This window comes from Copadichromis virginalis, linkage group LG1, assembly GCF_057382275.1.
Source record: "Copadichromis virginalis isolate Kocher_CV1m ecotype Utaka linkage group LG1, C_Virginalis_male_GT1.1, whole genome shotgun sequence".
NCBI classification, from domain to species: Eukaryota; Metazoa; Chordata; class Actinopteri; order Cichliformes; family Cichlidae; genus Copadichromis; species Copadichromis virginalis.
Window position 1 is genome coordinate 8,946,974 of NC_140618.1, and position 21,347 is coordinate 8,968,320.

Genomic DNA, 21,347 nt, shown 5'->3' on the forward strand with positions numbered 1-21,347 from the left:
TAACTTCAGGTCACTGCAACAAGCCCAGGTACAGTTTACCGACGGATGGGTGCAGGACCTTGAAATGCACCGTGTAGAAAGTAAAGACCATCGTACATATCATAAGTTTACCAGTCTCACAAATTGTCATCATAAATACACATTCGTTAACCGTTTATTAATAGGACCTTTGAGCTCAACGGTAATTAATTAGTAGTGGAAATAATTTCTGGTACCCATCACAGAAATGTAGCAGTGACAACAATATTGTATGCTGTAATCGTACTGGGCAATTAGTGATACAAAAAACCTGTTTTATCCTGTGAATAAAAGTATATGTTTTTGTCAATGTACCATAATAACAGAAGCGAAACGCAATATTGTGTCAGGACAATTCACTATTTATGCACAATAAACAAAGGAGCATAGCGCGACAATTTCTGTTCTTGCTTGTAACCTATATCACCAATTATGTTATGAAAATGACGTATTAACTACAACAGCAGACTGACCTTCGTGTAAATGCTTGGAGCAGACTAACCTGTGAATGGCTGCAATCCAGGCCATCCGTCGCGTCTTTGTTACTTCGGAAACATGAACAATTTCTCTTCAACGACATAATCCGATAACAACCGATCTCTTTACCCGTCGGCTTCCCGTGGCTGTCATGCGACCGGCTATTGCAGTTAATAACACAACAGCTTCTTGACATTTTTGTGTTTCTTTTTATCGCTGTATAACTGATTTTAATTGAAAGCCTGCGTGCGCTAGTACCGCTTGCCACGAGTTCCCAGAATCCTTTGTGGTTCTACCCGTGAATGACGTCACATTTTCAATCTCTATATAATATGCATGTTAAATTTTATATTTGGGGTAAAATATCAAGTCTTTTCAAGTAAACCGGTTCAAGTCCAATTCAAGTCCCAAGTCATTGGTGTAAAAGTCCAAGTCAAGTCACAAGTCTTAGAACATTTTTTCAAGTCAAGTCTAAAGTCATAAAATTAATGACTCGAGTCTGACTCGAGTCCAAGTCATGTGACTCGAGTCCACACCTCTGATATTTACATGCATCATATTTTATGCAGGGTAAAATATGGACTATTTAATTGTTTATAATCCAATCAGCTTTTAGAACAATATTATTAAGAGATCACACCACTGATTATTACTCATTTTATTTAACTTTTAAGACACTGAGAATCACTGCAAGATCTACACAGACAAGCAGAAATATTCTTATGCGATTACTTTAAATTTCCATGCACCTCTTTGTGAGCAGGTGTGTGTTCGTTGAAATTTGTGCATCTTTCCTCTGAAACAAGTGTAATGTGCCTTGCATTGGCTAAGCTCCTGTTTTCAGTTACCATTGCAGTGATTAAAGTTGACACCTCCAATAGATCACAATCAAATTGAACAGAGCAGCATATTTATTGCATGACTTGCAAATGGCCCTATGCAGGGCATGTGAAGCTTAGTTCAAGTCAATAAGCATCACTGAGACAGAGAAGAACTCTGAAGTCCTTGTGGGCTTGGTGGTTTAAAGATGCATTATGAGTGTTTTTGTCCTCCCACTAGCTATTCATGAGGTCAGTGACTGCTAGCATATTTTAATGTGATTAATGTGGGCTATTGTAACTAAAGCATACAGTATTCATTTTACATTATTTTCAGTATACCTGCCTCCACTAATCCATATGGTTCTATTATAGTTAGAAATGAGTCTCCTTGTATGTCTCCTATGTGGGACACATACAAGTATTTACACCAACATCAAATTCAGAATCACCAGTTAACATAGCATGCATGTCATTAAGAGGAAGCTACAATGGCACAGGGATACCATGCAAACTCCACATAGAAAGTTCCCAGGCCTCTGGCTGATTCAATTCCAGGATCTCCTTGCTGTGAGGCAACAGTGCTAACCACTAGCCCACGTTGCTGCCTCAATGATGAGCTAAAATTTTCCAAACACAAAGTAAAGTAATTTAAGCAAAATGGGAAAATGTCTTTTAACTGCTCATGTGCTGATTTGAAACTCTTGGACATCCCACACTGACAGAGTCAGCTGTCAAGAAACACTGAAATCCTATGCCATCCTGTCACAGAAATGGATACATATAAGTAAAAGCAGGCAATGTCAAAAAGATTGTTACTTTGAAAGATACTTTAAAAAGAGCTGCTGTTCATCCACCTTCTGGCATAACTCAAGAGTCTAGATTCCAGCAGCGCATACGCACACAGCACATAGTGAAACAGGAATTTACAGGATAGTTCACAGCGTACTTTTCAGCCAAATAAAATGAAGCACATAAAAATACTAGCATGGAACTTAAAAGTTGTATGACTAAAGAAAGGGAGGTGACCTTCTACGAGGAACGAGACTAGTTATAAAAAAATGGAGCATGTATATATATTCATCTGTAAGATTAGTACAAGGCAGTGCAAAAAAACTTCACATGACCGAAAAAAATAACTATCATTTCCATCACAGGGAACCACAATTGTTAGTTGCTATTTATGTTATCAGAAATAAAAGACATTGTCAAAAAGAACTATGAATAAACTTGTGAAACTTAATAAAATCTGATATAAACTCTATTTAAAGCATGTTTCAGCTCCTTGTTGTTACATTAATTTAGGAATAGATTGATAACTAGCTGGACTTTTCTGTAACAATTCTGATATGGAAACAGTAATCATTCTTTGTAAGATTTGTATTTTGTTGAAAGTTGTGTTAACATATCAGAAACTGAGTCTTAGGGTTACTAAGACTCAGTAGTAAAAACTGACAGTAGTAAACTGTAGACTTTAAATACTCCCCAGTGGCACAAATCATTGGCACTTTGAACTCCTGATTGTAGTTTTATGGCTTTAAAGATGAAAACATTTTAGAATGTCCCTATTTTTCTATATGACAAATATCCACCGCTTCTAATCAGTGAATTTGGGGTGCCTTGTCATTTGCTGTTGTTGGTAGAGGTTGCTCCACAGTGTTTATCAACTCTAAAGTCAATGCAGCTTTTAGAGAACTCCATGCTTCCATCTGCTGACAAGCTTTATGGAGTTACTGATTTCCTTTTCCAGCAACACTGCCCACAGTGCCAAAACTACTACCAAATGTTTTGCTGACCATGTTATTACTGTGTTTGATTTGCCAGCCAACTTGCCTGAAATGAACCACACAGAGACTCTATGATGTATTATCAACAACAGGTGAGAAACAATTGACCCGACAATGCAGATGAGCTGAGGACCACTATCAAAGCAATCTGTGCTCCAACAACACCTCAGCTGTGCAACAAGCAGATCATCTCCATGCCACACTGCACTGATGCAGTAATTTGTAGTAAGGGATTGCCAACCAAGTACTGAGTGTATAATAAACACAATTTTCAGATATTGGGATTTCTGTATTGTAATGAATTTGAAACAAATGAGTTTATCTATTTTAATTAAATTACAGCACAAATATTTAATATTTAAAAATATTTTTTTTTTATTTAATAAACTATGCTATTAATTGCAATATACTGAAATTGTGTGTCTACTTTTGCATTGGCTGGGGTACAGTATCAGATTCCATTTTTGGTTTAGTATCCAGCTGTAATCATTGGATCATCTGTTAAAACTATCCAGGAAGGGTCCATAGAAATTCAGGCCTTATCTTGCAGACTATAAATGAATATGAGGTCACGCACTGCTAGATAATTATAAGTTGTTATTAAACCATTAAGCAATGATAGCATGGGTGAAATTGCAGTCCTCTTTGTTTGTATATTTGTCTCCTTGTGTATACATGTCTTCATTGCAAAATATAATCCTGCAAACACAGACTGCTTTGGGAGCAAGTACAAAGGTGCTATTGAGTATCTTGGCATGTGTTTACATTTGGCAGGTTTTCTCAAAGCAGTAACTGCACAACCATGCATGGTGCATTCATCAGAACTTTAGAGGTATTTAGTGAGAATCCAGCTGAAGGACAAATACAAAGCAGGGTGCAATCCAACCCATGAGTAAAGGAGAAAAGTAGTAAGAGGACCCAGAGGCCATATGTGCCTATTTCACACGGTCTGCATTTTTTATGTACCTGTAATTCCCCATATGAATTATCAGATTGTCAGGTCATGTGGACTGAAGGTTGTTGAGCGGACTCAAACTAAAAACAGAGAGGCAGATAAGGTTTGCTGCATGTGGCAAATAGTGGCGTGTTTATTCAAAGCTTATGCATCAGATACTATTCAAAAATGGACTTTACAAATATACTTTTTTGAGATACTACACACAATAAAGTTAAAATAATAAATAACGGCAACACAACTTGTTTTTAGTGTATCATTGTTTGGGTATTTTTATATGCAGCTGGGATTTTTAGTTTGTCGTTTGGCTCCAGCTGCATCACAAATGAGCCTTCACTGGCAAAAGGCAAAATATCACAAAAAACATAGTCCAAAGCATTAACGTAAACAGTGCACAAGGAAAGACAGAAAATAGCAATCTGGTAACCAGCATGAGAACCAAGAAACATAGAGACCATAAAAAGACATTTTGACAGACAAGGGAAAGATAAGACTAGGTCTTCATAGAGGACATGTGCAGGACACAAGTGGCAACAATTAACCGCATATGAAAACAATGAGTGTGGGAAAGACAATCACTCAGGAGGGAAAAAATAAAATAAGATCATTGAAAAAAATACAAAAGCAAAGAAATTATTAAAATAAAAAGGGGAGAAACACATACCTCTACACACAATGCACACAGAATACCAAAATAAAATACCAAGATGAAACAATCTAATTCTGTCAGCGCTTCACTTCATTCTGGGATTAACTCCATACGTCCATCATTGCCGCTGCAAATGATTATTGTAATGCTTGTTATTTCAGTGGTTACTCTCTAAACTTGCTTTCCCGTGTAACTTTTACCTTTTAGCAGCTAAGAAAATATAATATTATTTTCATCATTATCATATTATCTCATCATTATATTCTATGAAACAGACTGGTAAAACCAGAGAAAATGTGTGCGTCAGAAACCTCCCAAAGATCTAACAAAGCAGATGTGTATCTAGCAGATCAGAATGATGTTATATGACCTTCCTCCTGGCAATATGCAAAACTACTTTGACAATAAAAAAAAAGGTGAGGGAGATTAATATATTCAGCACTATTGATTTACATGTGAAGCTAGGTGGGAACATGAAGAGCTAAAGGCAGTAAATCCAAGCAGGTCAAGGTTTAGTGGATGCTTGAAAAAAAAAAACAACAACTGAGGTTTAATGAATTCTTGATTGCATCCATTGGGGGGCTAAAGAATTTAAGCCAAGGTGACTATACAATAAAAGAGAATAAAATAAATGCAGAGGATTTCTGTGGTAACATTTTTTTTCTTCTTCAGGTTTTTCTTTTATGTTGATGATACAAACATGGACACATGTACACCTTTAAATGCAGATTGCATTAGCGAAGCGAATGCATTCCTATTTACAATTAAGGAATTAAGCTGCTGAAATCTGCTGAAATTACTTAATCAATTAAAAAAAAAATGCTATATTTAATGCAACAGTCTTCATGACCTATGTATGATGGCCAGTAAAACTGGAAAATTGGACATTTTTAAAAAGTGTTTGAGCAACACAGAAATGTTTTTTAGAAGTATTTTTTCTACTCTGATCCTCAGTGTTTCCGACACAATTCAACATTCAAGTTTGTCACTGAGCTGCTTAGACCCCTACAACCTGGATGACTGATAACCTACATAGGAGTTCGGGAGTTTCTCCTTTAACCAGGTGGACCAGTTTTCAGTTGAAGGCATGGCAGGGATTGCAATCGCATGACAGGATATGGAGATTGCAGATTTTAGTAGAACCTGAAGTAACCTTGTTGACATTGATTATGCAGCAATTTGTTTTTGGGGAGTGTTTTATAGAGTAGCAAAAAAATAAAACAAAATTTTAAAAAGCAATAAAAAGAGGAAGAAAAGAAGGGAGCAGGGTTAGTATTCCACTAGGACTTATGTTGAAAATGTGTATTAACATATGGGATGTAAATTATTATGCAATGAGGAATTGTATAAATGAGCATGCTTATTGCTTCTTTGGTACAGTGACTTATCCTGTCTTTCTGGGAGGATGTGTGGTTAATGCGCTTCACCATTTTGCTCCATGCTCCATGTTTTGGTGTGAGTATATAGCATAAGCTTAGATAAATGTGTGCATTCACCCTGACTCCAGCCTTGACAATTACATTGTCACAAGTCAATCTGAAATGAAGGACAGCTCAATGTCATCCACATATATTTAAGTTTGTGTTTTGTAATGGGAAATTTATAATTAGAGCTATTTGTATTTATTAGAGCTTTTCTGTTACATTTTGTAACTTTTTAATATATTGTATTATTTACTTTAGTTACTGTTCTTACTCACTTGGAAAAACTGTGGCAATCAGCACCAGGTGAGGGAGGCTGTTGGCCCTGCCCATAGGCAGATACCAGGGATGCTCAGACATCCAGTGGAATTTTACAGCCACACACCTGGACTATGACACTTCAGACACATTCCACTTAGGCTTGTTTGTCCAAAGGACATTGTTCCATAAGTTTTGTGGATTTTTCACATGAAACTTTACAAAGCTACACAGTGTTATCATGTTCTTTTAGAGAAAATAGACTTTCTCTTGGCAATATTAACTGAGGCCTGTTGAATTTTAAATGCAGCTCTTGTTTGCAGTTTCTCTGTGCATTGGGGTGAGTTTGCTGGGATGTTCATTTTCTAAACACATCAGAATTCTTCAGACCAGCAAATTCACAGAACTTTCATAGAAGTGGTCAAACTTGCTGATCATCAACTAATGCTGCTACTTACTTTCTTGTTTCCAATGGAAGCAACACAGGCTGTTTTTAGTTTTTTTTTTTAGTTTGCTTGTTTTTTGTTTGTTTGTTTGTTTGTTTGTTTTTCACAGGACTTTACCAATAGGTGTCCTATGTAGTTGTGAATGCTTATAGTCATGGCCACATTTGTGATCCTTTTTTTTTTTTTTTTTTTTTACATAGTTTACTGTAGTTTACAGAATAGATGAGTGTGTGTTATTGTCTTTTTTCCATATGGTTCAACTGGTTTTAGTCATGATGGCAAAAACTGTTTAGGATATTCTGGACCCGGATATTCAGTGACTAGCTAGTCTCCAATCTATGTGTGTATCTCAGTATCTTTTTAATGCAAATTACAGGTTAAGTTACTGCACTGTTCCATCCCATAAAGGATATACAGGATATGTCAATGTCTATGATATCTCTATGATGCACGTCACAAACTGAGACAAGCGTCTGACCTGTGAGAAATACTTGTATGTGTAGTTGTGCAGATGCGTATGTGTTTGCTTCACTGAATTTTACATTCCATTAAACTCGGACTTTGTCTGTAAAGTTGATTTCACACAACCTTCTTCTTGATTAGTTGCTCCTCTTTGACAGGTCCAGAGGCTAAAAATATTAGGAATACCTTCTCAATACTGAGTTGCACCAGCATTGCACCATCTGTCTCTCAGTATGTCAAGGCATAAAAATTTGTATGCCTGTCTCCACCCTTGGATCTATAACCTGCTGACTGAAGTACATTTGGATAAAAATGGGCTATGGAAGTCAGCTGGTTTCACCTGGCCATTCTGTTCGGTACAACAGACCTTCTGCACATATCTTTTAATTAGCTGTGAATTGTTGGCAAGTTTCAGTGCATCTGTACTAAGAAAAGCCCATCAAGTGTAATTACATGAGTTTTAGATGGTAATGAAGGCATCAGATAATACAGCCTGTTTACCAAATTAGCCATTTGTCTGGTATATCAGGGTCAGGTGTGTTGCTGGTAGAGAAAATTGGCTGCAGCTTTGACCCCAAGCCCAATCAAACTAGAAAAATGTTTTTGTCTTTAATTACACTGAAAATTTCAAAATGGAAAAGAGCTGCCAGAAAGCTTTTGGAAAACAGAAACCACAAAAAATGTCACACAGTCCAGAGAAATAGCAACACCTTAATTGGCAACTTTGCAAATAGAAGCGGAAAAGCACTTAATGATCACATTGTAAGCAATACAGTCAATTTAAAGAAATTGAAATTCTAAATGAAAACCAAAACATAATGTGTTTTTCCTTTGCCAATGTTTTACCTCTCCATCATGCTTCCTTAATTTGGCTTATATTTTTCAGTATCTTGGTGACAAAAATCCAAGACAAAATAAGACAGACACAGAGGAACAATAATATAATAAACAGTATCTCACTGGTTAAATAAAAATATTTTTTCTGAAAGAAAATAAATTGTTTTAAACGGCTAGTTTTCAATAGATATGTTTGCTTGTGATTTATCTGGTCAGTGAGCTGCTGTAGGACCCAACATATAAATAGTAACTAATCTGTAACCTTATCTGAGAGGTGGGTAGTAGAGTACTGTAGTGCCCCTTGGCAGTTATTGGGGTGACATGATATGACAAGGATGTGTTATGTTTGAGCATGTCTGATTGTGTTGGACCTGCCATCACCTGCTCTGCTCTGAGCTGGTATCTATCCTGAGGCCATCGTAGCAGGTCACCGTCACACAGCTTTCTCATTTGTAATTGAGTTAGAATGTGCTTTTGGTGTGGCAGTGCTTTGGTGGCCACTGTAGTAGGCATGGGTACATTATATACGTTCAAATTATTCATTTGACTTTATTTCGTTTTTGCAATGAAGTCATAGGAACATCTGTGGTGTTAGATTAATCTCCTAGTGAGATTAATCTCCTAGTGAGATTAATGTAACACGTTTTTGTTCGAAATTTTTCAGAACACCAGTTCCAAGTCTCAGATTTGTAGACAACCACTGACAGGGCTCATCTATAGCAGTGAAGTTGGCTTTACTATGTCAGTTTAATATGTACAAATGACAGGTTTTACTGCCATTTTCAGCAGCAGCTGATTATTCGCAGATGAACAGAAGTATAAATAACAAGCAATAATTATATAGATGAATTAACATGTAAATAAAAAGGACAATCACAACATGGACATTTTTCCCCTTGTGTAGTGATGGAAAAAATCCACAATTCTGCACTTTGCGTTCTAGCTTTAATTTATTCTGAAATTATTAATTCAGGGTTCTGGCACTATCATTTTAGGACAATGGCACCTCTGCATGTTGCTTTTATATGAATAAACAAATCAGTCAGGTCATTGTGTGGAAATACTTTGCCGTCTTGCTGCTGAATAGGGGAACCCTTCCTAACATGTCTATGGACCCTTTCTAATAGCAGACAGCTGTGAAAGATAGCTAGCAGGATTGATGGCTGATTGCAAAGGCTCATCACAACAGTGTAGCAAATGCATTAATTCATCCTAGAGATCACTGGCTGTCATAAATAAAGACAATTAGAAGCCCTTTGAACATGATCCTATACCAGCTCCCATTATACGCTTGTCAAATTCCCTTGCAGATAATCATTAATTTATGAAGCATGCCTGGCAGCAGCTTCCCTTTTTTTTTGTTTACTAGCCAACACTTTTCTGTCTCACTGTCACACTAGAGAGACTATACAAGAAAGATATAAGAAATAGCCTGGAACATTTTCTAGAACATTTAAAATGCGGTAAAATGGGTAAAGTGGGAAGCAGTTTAAAGTATTTAGATAATAAAAATGGACAGCTTTCTTTGCCAGTGTGTGTTGTGAGGCTTTCAAATTCACATGCAGTGATTACTGCTCATTTATAGGCCAGTCTATATAAAATCCAGCAAATCTGAAGAGAAGTTCCCACCTGACCCTCTCGGGATCAGTTGGAAAGTATCCCAGCTGACATGGGGCGAGATGCAGAGTTGACTCCGGACAGGTTGTCAGTCTGTACAGAATCAGCTGATCAGAATTTAGCAGTGACTTAAGCAGTTTGAGTGCTCCGGGAGAGTAGAAAAGGACTACATAAGAATCAGTATCCATCCAATATTCCAATTTTTCTTCTGTTAAATAACTTCAAAATTACTCACGGCACCTTTAATGTTAGTGTCAGTTTCAAAAAATAATCAGTCTTTTTTTTATGACTGGAGTCAAACACTGAAAATCATCATCATCCCTGTTACACAATATACACATATATGTCAACCACATAGGTCACCAACTTTGCCCAGGAAAGAAACTGACTGTGTTAACACCCAGCTCTTGAACTGTTACTGACTCTAAGAGTGTGAGGCTTTTAAGTTTGATGGAGATGGAACACAGGAACAGTAGCTCACAGTCACCTTAAAACTCTGCATTGACTGAGGTAACGACAAACCAAGAGAAGATACAAGAATACTGCCATACAGTTTTTCCACAGTAACATCAGCAGAGAATGAATAATGTAGCTCCAAGCTGCCTTGTAACTGATGTTCTTACTTTAAACTGAAGCTTCAATCAGAACATGGCACTGCTGCATGACACTTCAAATCCTGTGGACCAAAAGAGCCCATTGGCCTGATTTTATATAGATTAAGGAAGTAATTAATCAATTAGGTAACTGTCTATAGAATATACATGCACCATTAAACTTTTAATGGATGTAATATTAAGGTAAAAACCTTACTAGTCTAATTAAATACTATATTCTGTAGCAGAACAAAACTCGTTACGAGAAAGTGCTCACATTAGCAGATTGCAGTAATGGCTCAGTAGTGAAATACTTTATATGCATGTAAACCACATGTGTTTGACTGCCACAGTTTTGATTTTGAAACTAAAAAGCAAAAGTCTTTGATGTGTATTATACATGAACATCAAACACAGAATCATCTCCATTACCGGTCTGACACAGAATAAAATCTTTCCCTGCACAAAATGGGACACATTGTGTCATTTCTTGGCATATACATCTGTTTGGAAGCAGAGTATAAATGCAGTGCGTTACAGATGAAGTGTTGTTTGATCTTAATGAGATGTTTGTGTCAAGTTGTGACAGGTGTACTGATTTTATTTTCATCTTTTTTTCATTATTTCAGATTAAACTGGCTGAGAATGCATTGTCTTTTCCTAGTTCGTCTCTGCTTTATAGTTAAAGTGGAATTAGCATGTTAAAAGTTTGTTTTATTTTGTTTTATTTAGTTACATTTTTTTGGAATAGTTTCATCATCATGGTGATCACTCAGGATAATAGTTAAATCATACACAGTCACTGGATATGTTAGTAGCAGGGGAAAGTCATTGTATTACCAAACCACAGGATTAAAACACTACTTTTTACAGTATAAAAACACTCCTGCTTCTCTTTGAGGCTGTCGAAAGAAAAATAGACCATTGGTATAATATTACACTCTAATAATGCAAGTAAACAATCATTTCCTTCTAAAGAATTTCCTTTTAAAACACTTAATCATAGTGTAAAATAAACACACATCCTACAGTATTAATAATTATATAAAAGAGATTAGCCCTTTTTCTTTTTTCTTCATTTTCTTCAGAGCTGTGAACAAATGTTTAGGCACTGTGCCCAAGTTTTTCAATGGTGGTAAAAACCTGCTGTTTTTTCTGGCACCATTTTAGCTAAAATGTTGATAATGCTTCTGTGAAAACAAACATTGCTGTACAAAAAGGGTAATATCAATGTTAGGAAAAAAATAATTATTATAATAAGGAAAATTTGTCACGGGCCTCTAGAAGTTGATGCCAAAGGTGAATATAATTAGTATGTATAATTTTAAGGGACCAAATCAAGAGCTTCATTTGGTTTGATTTAAATAGAAAAATGTTTCAGGTATCACAGTGGTGAGTTAAGTTTTTTCTTGAATTATAATAGATAATAATTGATAATTAGTTTCTTTGTTTCTTCATTTTTTATTTTTATTGTAAATCAAGTTTGGGGATTAACTTAGAAATACACTTAACTTGCACAGTAAAACTGAAATGCACAAAATATTCTCACAACAGAGATTTATGTGACATTGTCTCAGTTTAACAATGTTAAAGTGGCCTCTGAGGTCAACCTCTTGCTTTAGGTAACACAAAAAATAAATAATTAAACCCAAGTTACTAAAATCAGCATTGACACATATGTAAGCTTTTTCACACTTTGCCAACTTTATGTACCATTTCCACTTTGTCGACTGGACTCTGGGATATAAAATCAAACTTCAGTTTATGTACTTATTAAATATTGAGGCAGAAATAACAGTGAGGTGTTTACCTGACCCCGATAGTTTGTACAAAGGTAAGCTGATGAAAATATGAGGTGAAACTTAAAAAAAAAAAAAAATGGAAATGGAATTGAAGACCTGGAATGACTTCCTGTGATAAGATTACATTCTGTGGTTTTACACTGGCAGTGTGAATGACACTGAGGTATAAAAGGTCAAACCCTCTTTAGAAAACTAGGTAAAAAGATAGCATCTGAAAAAACTCAGCTTTCCTATCTTCCAATAAAGTCTTCCACAACTCTGTAAGTAAAGGATGAAAATTGAGTCAGCTGGATGGTAACCATTTTAGTTTTTCCATGCAGTGGAAGATGGATTTAATTTAACAAAGTGTTGAATGATAAGCTTTAAAACCCACCTTACACTAAAAAGTGAAGGTTAACAGAATTCTGCAATGAGTCTAGTTTAACACCGGATTTATCACATATGGGGGCACTGTTGACACCTTGGCATCACATTTAGTCTTACTGGGTAGATTTATATTAGTGAGAAAGATAAGTTTTGGTAATTGATATATTTTAACCCCAACCATTATCATCTTCTTTACCTAATTAACTAGTGTTGGTGATTTAAAAAAAAAAAATTTAAAAAAAAGGCAAAACCAAACAACTTTGCATCGTTTATAGCTTGTACAATAGATAGGCGTGTGTGTCCACATATACTAGTTTTCTTGTAATGTAAACACAATGCCACTGAAAAGTATTTGGCCCTTTCATGATTTTTTTGTATTTATTTTTGTTTTAGCTCCTTGCATATTTGTCACAATTACATGATTCAGATAATCTGATTTTTATATCAAACAAGATAACTTAAGTAAACACAAAGTGCAGCTTTGAAATTGTGATTTTATTCATCAAAGGGAAAAAGCTCTCCAAACCTAACAGGCTCTGTTAACTAATAACTTCATCCACCCTTGGCAGCAAGAACTGCAATCAAGCATTTGCAATAACTGACAATGAGTCTTTCCAGTGCTGTGGATGAAATTTGGCTTACTTTTCAAAATTGTTTTAAATTAGCCACATTGGAGGGTTTTGAGCATGAGCGGTCTAAGGTCAGGCCAAATTAGAATCAGAAACTTTATTGTCATTGTCATGAGAACAACGAAATTAAGAATGCTCCCCGATCATTGCATCATCCCTAGCAATATCAAAATATAAATAAAACAATAAAATTCAATAAATAAAATAGATAGAATACTTAAAATACTAATAAGATATAACAGTAAAACATTCACATACATTCCCACACACATGCTTCAGACCGTGCATAGATTAACACAAGAGTGGCGTGATGGACATTTTTTTGTAGTATTCAGATGTGTTATTGCAGTTGGATAACAGCTGTGTTTGAGTCTATTAGTCCTTGCTCTGATTGCCCTGTACCGTCTGCCTGAGGGCAACAGTTCGAACAGGGAGTGGCCAGGATGTGAGGTGTCTTTTATGATGTTTTGGGCCTTTTTAAAACAGTGGGCGTTGTGTAGAACTTCCAGTGTGGGGAGAGGGCAGCCAGTGATCTTTTGGGCGGTGTTAATGATCCCTTGGAGTGCTTTCCTCTGAGCCCCTGTGCAGCTAGTGTACCAGATGCATATGCAGTAAGTTAGAACACTCTCAATGGTGGCTCTGTAGAAGGACACCAGCAGTCTCTGTGTGATGTTATTCCTCCTGAGAATTCTCAGGAAGTACAGTCTCTGTTGGGCCTTTTTCAGCAGCTCGGAGGTGTTCACACTCCAGGAAAGGTTCTCCTCTATATTGACTCCCAGGAAGCGGAAGCTTGCCACCCTTTCTACACAGTCCCCATTTATGAATAGTGGTTGGATCTCTGCCTTTTTCCTTCTGAAGTCTATTATGAGTTCTTTGGTTTTTGAAGTGTTGAAGAGGAGGTTATTGGCCTTACACCATGACGTCAGCTGCTCCACCTCGTCTCTGTACGTAGACTCGTCTCCCTTGGAAATGAGCCCCACCACTGTGGTGTCATCTGCAAATTTCACAAAGATGTTGCTGTGGTGGCGAGGAGTGCAGTCGTGTGTGTAGAGAGAGTAGAGCAGTGGACTGAGCACACAGCCCTGGGGTGAGCCAGTGCTGAGACTCAGGGCTGAGGATGTGTGATGGCCAACTCTGACTCTCTGTCTACGGCCCGAGAGGAAGCTATTGATCCACATGCAGGTGCTGTATGGAAGCCCCAGGTCTTGTAGCTTGGCCACCAGTTTGTGTGGAAGGATGGTGTTAAAAGCTGAGCAGTAATCCACGAAGAGCATCCGCACATAGCTACCATGCTCTTCCAGGTGAGTTAATGCAGCATGGAGTGCTGTGGCTACAGCGTCTTCCGTGGATCAGTTTGCTCTGTAGGCAAACTGGTGTGGATCCAGGCTGCGGGGCAGGGCTGCTGTGATGTGTCTGCGGACCAGCTTCTCAAAGCATTTCATTACCACTGGGGTGAGTGCCACCGGTCTGTAGTCATTCAGGCCGGTGATGTGGGGCTTCTTAGGCAAGGGGACTATGGTGGAGGACTTCAGGCAGAGTGGGACAGTCGCCTGTGCGAGGGATTTGTTGAAAATCCTGGTGAAGATCCCAGCCAGCTGTCCTGCACAATCCCTCAATATTCGACCTGGCACACCATCAGGACCCGCCGCCTTCCTCGGGTTAACAGCCTGCAGCATGCGCCTCACCTCGTGCTCTTCCAGGTTGAGGGTGGTGCTGCTATGGGTGGCGTGTTGCTGCTGTGGCTCCAATACCTCCGGTACCCTGGTCTCAAAGCGGGCAAAGAAGATATTCAGCTCCTCTGCCAGCTCCAGGTCACCGCCCGCAGCTCCGAGATTGATCTTATAGTTGGTTAGGTGCTGGATGCCTTGCCACACCTGCCGGCTGGTATTACTCTTCAAATGGTCCTCGATCCTCCTCCTATAGTCCCCCTTTGCCTCTCTGATGCAAAGATTTGACTTGTGATTTAACTAGGCTACTCCAGTCTTCTTTTGCCTTCTTTGCTTTTTTGTTTTTGCGTGGGGACATTCAGAGGTGCCACTGCTCATGTGTTTTGGATCATTGCCCAAGTGTTTTAACCTGCAGGGCAAGAACTGATGGCATGAACTGATGTCTTCAGGTTTTTGTGGTAGAGAGCATAATCTAAAGTTCCATTAAGTAGAACAAGTCATTCAGGTTCTGAAGCAACAAAGCAGCCCCAGATCCCACTACCACCACGATGTTTGACTGTTAGTATGATCTCCTTTTTATGAAATGCTAGTTAGTTTTATACCAGATTTAACAGGACTCAAACGTTCCAAAAATGTTTACTTTTGTCTTGTCCACAGAATATTTTCTCATATGTCATTTTTCTTTTCTTTTTGGGGGGGTAAACGTAAGATGAGCCTTTTGTGTTTTTTCTGGTTATTAGTCATTGTAGATTTTTCCTTAATAAATTAAATAATACTTTTAAAAAAAATCTGAAACATTTAAGCATGACAAATATGCAAAAACTAAGAAATTTTGAAGAAGCAAATAACTTATACAGGTTATATACAGGTTTTCAGTAACCTGTATTTGCATGGTAACTGTATGGAGTTCACAGTTGGCTCAATGTTCTAGCATATATTAATATGGCAGAAACGTCTGCTTGTACCCGCTTGTTGCCTCCACTTGTTGCCTCCACTGCTCCTGCTGTGAAGATGAAAGTGAAGAAAATGTTAAATAACACAACCGCTGAGCACAGAGAGTTTTACATCTTCATTACGACCATATACACAAAGATTTCTTCACCTTCACACAGAAAACATTTAGAAACACCTTTCACAGTTTGTGCATGAGATGATACAAGCTTGATACAAGCTCCAAGTGTTGGAAGACTATTGTGTTGAACTGAAATGATGCACCCTTGAGTACATTCACCGCATTGTAAGAAATAAAAAACAGAAAATGCATTTCTCTCCACACCTCTGTGTCAAATGTAAGCTTGCCTTTCCATAATAACAAATACTTATTCAAAGAAAAAACAATTCTCTCACCTTTTGATTGCACTTTTTGCAGTTTATCTTTGCTTGCATGGTTTCTCTATAGATTGGCATGAAAAAACATTCAGGCTAGTGTTGTCAATAAAAACCAAAACATGGATTGGCATCTAACTAATTTATCCCAGGCACATGCAAATGAAGTCATGTTGTTCATTTCGATATGGGTTCTACTGCTGTATCTGTTAGGTGACGGCTGTGTGCAGGCAGGAATAGGACCCAAGGTGCAGACTCCGGAGACAGACGTGAACTCAAAAAAGGCTTTAATTTAATACTCAAAATATAACAAAACTAAAAAACTCAAAACAAACTTAAACTAGAGAAATGACAGAACACACAGCTAAGAAAACGGTAGATCGCGACCCAGACACTAAGAAACACAGGGCTTAAATACACAGAGGGAGCAATCAGGAAATGAGTAACAGGAGGGAAACACAGCTGGGGCAAATCAGAACTGACGAGACCAAAGAAGCGTAACCTGAACACACTGAGAAAAGACGGAGACCTTCAAAGTAAAACAGGAAACACATAACACAGACTGAACAAAGACACAGACTCACATGCAGGCACTACAAAGGGAACAGAGACGTGGGAACAGGGCAGACACAAACACTGACTGAACAAGGGGATATAGGAACTTAAGATACACATAGACGCGAACTAGACAAGGGGATGCAGGTGATAGGGGAGACAGAGCAACTAAAGAAGACAGAGACATAAGCCATAAGACAGAACTCAAAGAAACCAAAAACTAGACAGTATAAATAATATCATAAACTCAAAAACCCTGGGTCGACGACCCAGGCATCCTAACAGTATCAGTTCAGCTGCTATCTGTCCAAGTAAAGTATCCCTATCATTTTTATCTTACTCTACAGTGGCAGTTGTTGACAGCATGTCAATAATTTTTATTTTTAATGTAGCTTAGAATTTTTCTGGTCATCTATAGTGACCTTTCTATAAGTTAAGGGCTTTGGAAGAATATTTGCTACTGGTCGTGTTACATGTTTGATACATACCATCCTTAGACTGGTATTGCCTCCTATGACATCTCTTTTAAAAGATAATTCTGTTTCCTTCTGTTCCCTAAATGGTAAAAATGACACTGCTGACCACAATACAAGTACAGGGTGGGCCATTTATATGAAACGAAGCACACCATTGTTTTTCTTGTGACATTACCAATAAGTTTGATGTGTCACATGGCCCTCTTCCTATTGAAAAAACAAAAGTTGTATCCAAGATGGCTGACTTCTAAATGGCCACTATGGTCACCACCGATCTTGAGGAGTTTGCCCCCTCACATATACTAATGTGCCACAAACAGGACTTTAATATCACCAACCATTCCCATTTTATTACAGTGTATCCATATAAATGGCCCACCCTGTACTCTGATTTGCAATAGTACTACAAATGAGATAAAGTTCTGATTGTTTAAAGCAGTACCTGTGGTGACTTACTGACTGATTGATTTATATGCTGTGTGCACTTCCTGATGGATACATTACCAGTCAAAAGTTTGGACACACCTTTTCATTTAATGGTGTTTCTTTATTTTTACTACTTTCCACATTGTAGATACATACTGAATGCATTAAATATATGAAGCAAGATATATGGAATTATGTGGCAAAGAAAAAAATGATAAATAACTCTAAATATGTTTCATATTTTGTCTCATTTGAGGACCGCCCCGAGAAAGGAAGAGCTAGGGTCACCAACCTCAGAAATTCCAAGTTAACAACACCTCAGATTAGAGCCCAGATAAATGCCACACAGACTTCCAGTAGCAGATACATCTCTACATCGACTGTTCAGAGGAGACTGTGTGAATCAGGCCTTTATGGTCAAATAGCTGCTAAGAAACCACTAAGGAAAAGGAACAAGCAGAAGAAATTTGTTTGGGCCAAGAAACACAAGGAATGAAGTGCTGCACCAGATGGCCTGGCGTCCACAGTCACCTAACCTAAACCAAATTGAGATGGTTTGGGATGAGATGGACCGAAGAGTGAGGGCCAAAGGGGCCAACAAGTGCTCAGCATCTCTGGGAACTCCTTCAAAACTGTTGGAAAACCATTTCAGGCGACTACTCACTTGAAGCTCATTGAGAGAGAATGCCAAGAGTGTGCAAAGCAGTAATCAGGGTGACTATTCTAAAGAATCTAAAATATAAAACGTTATAAAAGTTATTTCACTCTTTTTTTATTTACTACATAATTCCCTATGTTTTCATTTGTAATTTTGATGCCTTTAGTGAGAATCTACAATGTAAATAGTCATGAAAATAAAGAAAAAACAAACTTTTGACTGATAGTGTATACAATACAAAACAAACCCATATACTTCACGCTACAGATGTGTGTTTGCACGCAAACATGGTGACATCTTACTGGCTGTTGAATTACTGTAGCATTGACTCACATTTGATTATTTGCTTGCATATTATATTTGAATGTCTTGCTTACATGGCTCCTTGTTTCTATTATTCAGATCTCTTTCCTAAGTCATAGCTAAACCTAGCTGGAATCCATGAAACAGATGCAAAAAAAAGATATAAAACAATCATTTTTTTTCTTTTGCCAACAGCTGACGAATCCTTTGAGAGTTTCAGTATCAGTGTTGAAGCACCAAAATCCTGTGTGTGAAAAACCTAATATCCCTTGTGGACACCATCTGAATTAGTTCAGTACTCCTACTCTAGGTGGAACACTGTTGTAACAGTAATGGATCACTGGCTGCATCTGCACTGATGATGAAATGCCAAGGCCCATTTCAGTAAAGGCTTACTTCACCTGACCAATTTTTTTTTTTTTTAAAGATTTTTGTGACACAAAAAACATTTCCCATCCCTTGAAACACAAATGCATCTATCTACATTCTGTGTATTTTCTCTTATTTGCATATTTGATCATTTTTCATTCCAAGTTGATGTTTTGATGTCTTCTTTGTCACTGTTTGTTACCTTGATTATGTAGTGAGATATTGTTATAAGTCCCTCTGGATTTCTGTTTCTTTTGCGTGTTTGTGCTGCATTCTTTTATTTATGTGTTTTATCATCTGTATCAACAAAAGGTAAATCTTGACAGAAATCTTTGTATATTAAAGAATTGCAGCAAACACGTGTCACAACTGGTTTTTGACACTCATTTATGGTTTTCAGTTCTGGTATCAGCACATGGTGCAATGTGAAAGTCAAGTTTTTGACATCCCTCAAATAGAGCCAATTTTGTTCTCTGCAATGGCAACACATGCTCGAGTAGTACCACAGCTCATTTGCATATTAATTTGAAGACAGATGCTACGCGGTCTTTCTGCTGTGTGAACAGACCTTAGAACAGGTCTGCGCCCATGCCAGTCCAACTGGAATTGTGTTTACTTGACTCTATCCTTACAAACAAAACACCGATTTCTTTATTTGGAAGAATTAGGTGTTCTCCATGTTGAATTTCTAAACACCATTAATTTGTCTGACTCAATTAACTTTTTTTTTTAACTTAAATACATGAATAGGCTGGGGTTTGGGGTGTGGATAAATACCCTGGCTTATTTTGCCTTTGTGAGTCTGTAATCTAGCGGAACTTCTCATGCTGTAGATGTGCACACAGACACCAAACAATTCTGATATAAGTGCTATAATCAGGTTTAAAATTATAGGACTCTATCTTGTGTTCATTTAAATGCAATATTAACCTTCATTTTCAGGCTGCATAGTGGAAAACATCACTCTGATTAGACACAAAAGTCTATGTGGACTGTTGCTGCATTCATTAAAAAAAGGTTCAAGGATATTTACCAATGGAGGAAGAAGTAGATAATTTACTTTAGTAAAAAGAAAAAGCTGTCAAATAGGCCAAATATGAATTACTGTGGAACTTGTCAGTTTTAGTTTTCAAGGTGTGCTCTTACACTAATTCCAAAATTCCTCTGGATATTTGGATATTTCTGAATAAACCTGTAACCAATTAGAGCAATGAAACGCGTAAAATAAGAATAAATAAATAAATAAAATGAAAATGTAAATGGACTATAGCATGCAGGGATGTAATTGTATCAAGCCCAACACACATTAGATAAATGGTTTTGATTGGCCCAGCATGGTGAAGGCCTAGTGCAAATCTGTGTGAACGGGAGGGGGCCAGATGTATTCTGCCAGAACAAATTAAACATGAGTGTTCAGATTTGTTTGGTTCCAGGCTAAAATCCACCATATAAAAGTACTCCAACACAAGGAAGCATCCTGCAAAATGCACTTGTGGGAAGCAAAAATGCAGAAAAAATGCAAACTTTAAAGAATCTGTATTATTGTTTTTTTTTGTTAATCCCTTCCTTTGGTGTATTTTCATGATTATTATTTCTTTATTGATGTACTTGAACAAGACCAGCATTGTGGGGGGTGGGGGGGGGGGGGGTGGAACTGGGAGTTTAAAGAGACAGAGGCTACTGTGGGTATAGTTTTATATAATAAATATTTTGGTTTTTAAGGATTAAATGTTTCAGATTTTTTCGACTCTGACAATACATTATTAACCTGTACATTGCATAATATGGACACTATTAATTAGTTAACACTGATAAAACGAATAACTTGATTGCATTTTTTGGTTTAGTAAGGGATGAGCACATTTTAAATATACAGAAATATGGTAACTAAGAGAATATATGTTATTTTCCATCAGTGTTATTTACTGATTTAACTGCAATACTGATGCAAAGAAATGAAAATACTCACACTTTCTTTAATTTTCCTCAGAACTTATTACATTAGCATCTGACTGTGCTACATCATGCTGTGGATGAAGTGGAAGATGGTGGTGGACTCCCTGCGTGGACGGAGAAGGAGACTGCCCTGTTCCCTCTGGTTTGTCCTGCTGTTCGCTGCTGGAGGTCTGGTTCTCTTCATCCACCAGCAGGCTCTGTCAGAGATGGTCCAGCAACAAGGCCCAGGTTAGTCTGTAGTTTCCCTAAAACAGATTTAACCAGTATGGCTTTTACGTTTACTGATATTTTCCCATTTTTAGATATTCTGATTAGCTATTTTTTATATTAACCTTCTTTACTCTTAGGATTTGAGTGTGTGTGTGTGTGTGTGTGTGTGTTCCACTGTATTTTCTCAATAGGCTTGAAAAGCTCTCAGAAACCTTTTAGGTGTTTTTTTTTCACAGACAAAAACTGTTTAAAGTACAGAATAAAAG

The 21,347-nt window shown here is 37.4% G+C and overlaps 1 protein-coding gene across 2 annotated transcripts in view; it reads left to right on the forward strand.

The window, feature by feature from the left end:
• Positions 1 to 21,347, forward strand: part of chst8 (carbohydrate (N-acetylgalactosamine 4-0) sulfotransferase 8) — a 173,875-nt gene that overhangs the window by 27,726 nt on the left and 124,802 nt on the right. For both annotated transcript variants that reach the window (XM_085445629.1, XM_085445707.1), the window contains exon 2: positions 20,906 to 21,099. In XM_085445629.1, coding sequence (XP_085301755.1) covers positions 20,940 to 21,099 — 160 coding nt within the window. In that variant the 5' untranslated portion in view covers positions 20,906 to 20,939. The remainder of the gene's footprint in view (positions 1 to 20,905; positions 21,100 to 21,347) is intronic.